General features: G+C 34.8%; 1 protein-coding gene across 1 annotated transcript; it reads right to left on the bottom strand.

The window, feature by feature from the left end:
- Positions 1 to 228: 228 nt before the first annotated feature.
- Positions 229 to 1,585, bottom strand: LOC103834036 (auxin-responsive protein IAA2). Its single transcript, XM_009110097.3, has 2 exons — positions 949 to 1,585; positions 229 to 864 (listed from the first exon to the last, which is right to left on the bottom strand). Exons 1-2 carry the CDS (start codon positions 1,110 to 1,112, stop codon positions 513 to 515), a joined length of 516 nt encoding a protein of 171 aa, XP_009108345.1. The 5' UTR covers positions 1,113 to 1,585; the 3' UTR covers positions 229 to 512.
- Positions 1,586 to 2,330: the final 745 nt, after the last annotated feature.

Here is a 2,330-nt window from a genome sequence, read left to right as displayed (position 1 = left end):
AATTTAGCGAAAATATATCAAACTTTCATATAAATATAATAAACACATATATCTTCTAAAATTTTAGTAATTATAATTTTTTCAGTTTTTAACTATAATTGAATGTAAGTATTTTTTTTTGTTGGAGTTACAAATATCCAAAATTTCCTGATCGAATCCAAACCCTTATTTTGCCCTCTCCTAAAGAATACTATGAGGTTCTTTATTGTAAATTATTGTAGATATCACTATGAAATTAAAGACTCTTTTCGTCAAAACATTGCTACATACGCATCTATATTGTGTATATGTCCGTATTGTACAAAAATTTCATCTATCTTTACAACAAGCTGCAAATCTAAAAACAAGGATCAAACAAAACAAAAAGAAAACCCCTTGAAGATGGATCTATCTCATCGAACAAAACCCTGACATGTTCTGTTTTTGGTGTGGTCAACTACTCAAACTCCGATCAGAATCAAATCAAAAAGGGTTTCATCCATCAAAAGCTTTCATCATCATCATCATCATCATCATAAGGCCGAGTCCAAAGCAAGAGCATCAGATCCTTTCATGATCCTGAGTCTCTTACAAGAGGAAGAGAACATATCCCATGGAACATCACCAACCAACATCCAATCTCCATCTTTATCCTCGTACGTTGGTACAACTCCAGATCCTTTGTATCCTTCTCTTTCGTTGTATTCACCGATCGTGAACTTGAACAGGTTCTCTAATGCCTTGAGAAGCTCTGGATAGTTTTTGTATGTCTTGAGATCTATTTTCCTAAGGTATGGAGCTCCATCCATACTCACTTTCACATAGCTCACACTGTTGTTGTTTTTACGGTAAGATCTCACCGGAGGCCAACCAACGATTTGAGTTCTGTAAATTAGCAAAGAATCATCATCAGTACAATAATTCATAGATAATTTTAAACAATAGATTGAAACTCAAATCTTCACTTACTTCGTAGGAAGTGTAGATTCTTCCTCGTTATCGCTCTGTAGTTGACGCTTGTTGCTTCTAACGCAAGAAACCTCTTGTTCTTCCTTATCTTGCTCCGTTCCGGGTAATCCAAGACGAAGCTCTGTGTCCTTAAGGTTAAGCTCATTGACTTTCTCGTAAGCCATTTTTTTTCAAGATCAAGACACCTCTCTCTCTATATGTCTCTGTGTAATATATCCAAAGCAGAATCCTTGTTCTTCTTGTTCTTGTTTGTGAGTTTGGTTGATGATGGGTTTAGAGAAAGAGAGATATATACAGGAGGGAGAAGATGCATAGAAGTTAGGGTTAAAGGAAGAGAGAGAGATGTTGTCGGGAGCATGAAAGGCAAGAAAGAGGCAAGGGGACAAAGGTGGGACACAAACGCTATGGCCGCCCATGTGGACTCGACTCTTTCTTTATTCCACGCTCCTTATTTGCCTCCGCCAACTTTGCTTACGCTACCTCTTTGCCGTCGATGTCTTTACACTTCTTTTACAAAGGATATACTATTATTATAAAGGACCAAAGAAAGGAGATTAAAAAAATGATGATTGCGAATTGGATGTCTATCGGCCGACCCGGAAATAAAGCAAACATAAAAAGTATTATGATATTACTTTATTAAGTGTTTCTTGTGTGTTTGCATCTTTTAAAAGTTTATATAGTTTTTACGAGTGTTGATAATCAGTAGGCTGATTTGTATTAGTTAGTGTTGTTTTGAAAAATTCAAGATAGTTGTTCCTAAATATAGACGGAGGAAAGAGAAAAGTAGGAATTAGAGTAAAATGCTACTTTTGGTTAAAGTAGAGCAATATATACACTACTTTTACCCTATTTTGGAGTATAATTGGGCTAAAACCATTTTTTTCCTAGAAGTTCAATAAAAAAATGTCGACAAGTCCTCTTCTAGATCATCAACTTTTTGAAGTTGCATACAAGTGCAGTTGTTGCCGATCTCGATCGTTCACATTTATCAATTGCGCGTATTGATATGTTTTACTTTATGTCTAAAATCTAAGATTGTACCGATATTATTCATTACATTATTTTTGAGTGTTTAGTTTTAATTAGTATCATGGGAAAATTATCCTCTATCATAATTTGCACCGCCGTTTGTATAGTGTGACTTGGAAAATGTTAATAATTTAGATTAATGGAGAATAAGGAGAGAGACCCATGTGGATAAGGGAAATGAGCTGGTAATTGATAGAGGAATGGTAAAGCCATGTGCTTCTTATACATTTGTCTCTTTTATTCATAAATGATTTTCCTTAAAACTGGGTTATGAGGAGAGGCTCCACGTTCTATATATACATTGAATCGTAGAACCTAAAAGTATGAACCAAAGTGGTAATTTTAATTTC

This window comes from Brassica rapa, chromosome A01 (assembly GCF_000309985.2).
Source record: "Brassica rapa cultivar Chiifu-401-42 chromosome A01, CAAS_Brap_v3.01, whole genome shotgun sequence".
NCBI classification, from domain to species: Eukaryota; Viridiplantae; Streptophyta; class Magnoliopsida; order Brassicales; family Brassicaceae; genus Brassica; species Brassica rapa.
Note: the sequence above shows the minus strand (reverse complement) of the source record. Positions and strands in the feature narration are given on the sequence as shown.

Excerpts from the sequence above, each read along its gene's own strand:
- LOC103834036 (XM_009110097.3), bottom strand. The coding sequence starts at position 1,112 with ATGGCTTACGAGAAAGTCAATGAGCTTAACCTTAAGGACACAGAGCTT. Across the intron at positions 865-948 it reads GAATCTACACTTCCTACGAA|AACTCAAATCGTTGGTTGGC; the intron begins GTAAGTGAAGAT and ends GCTAATTTACAG.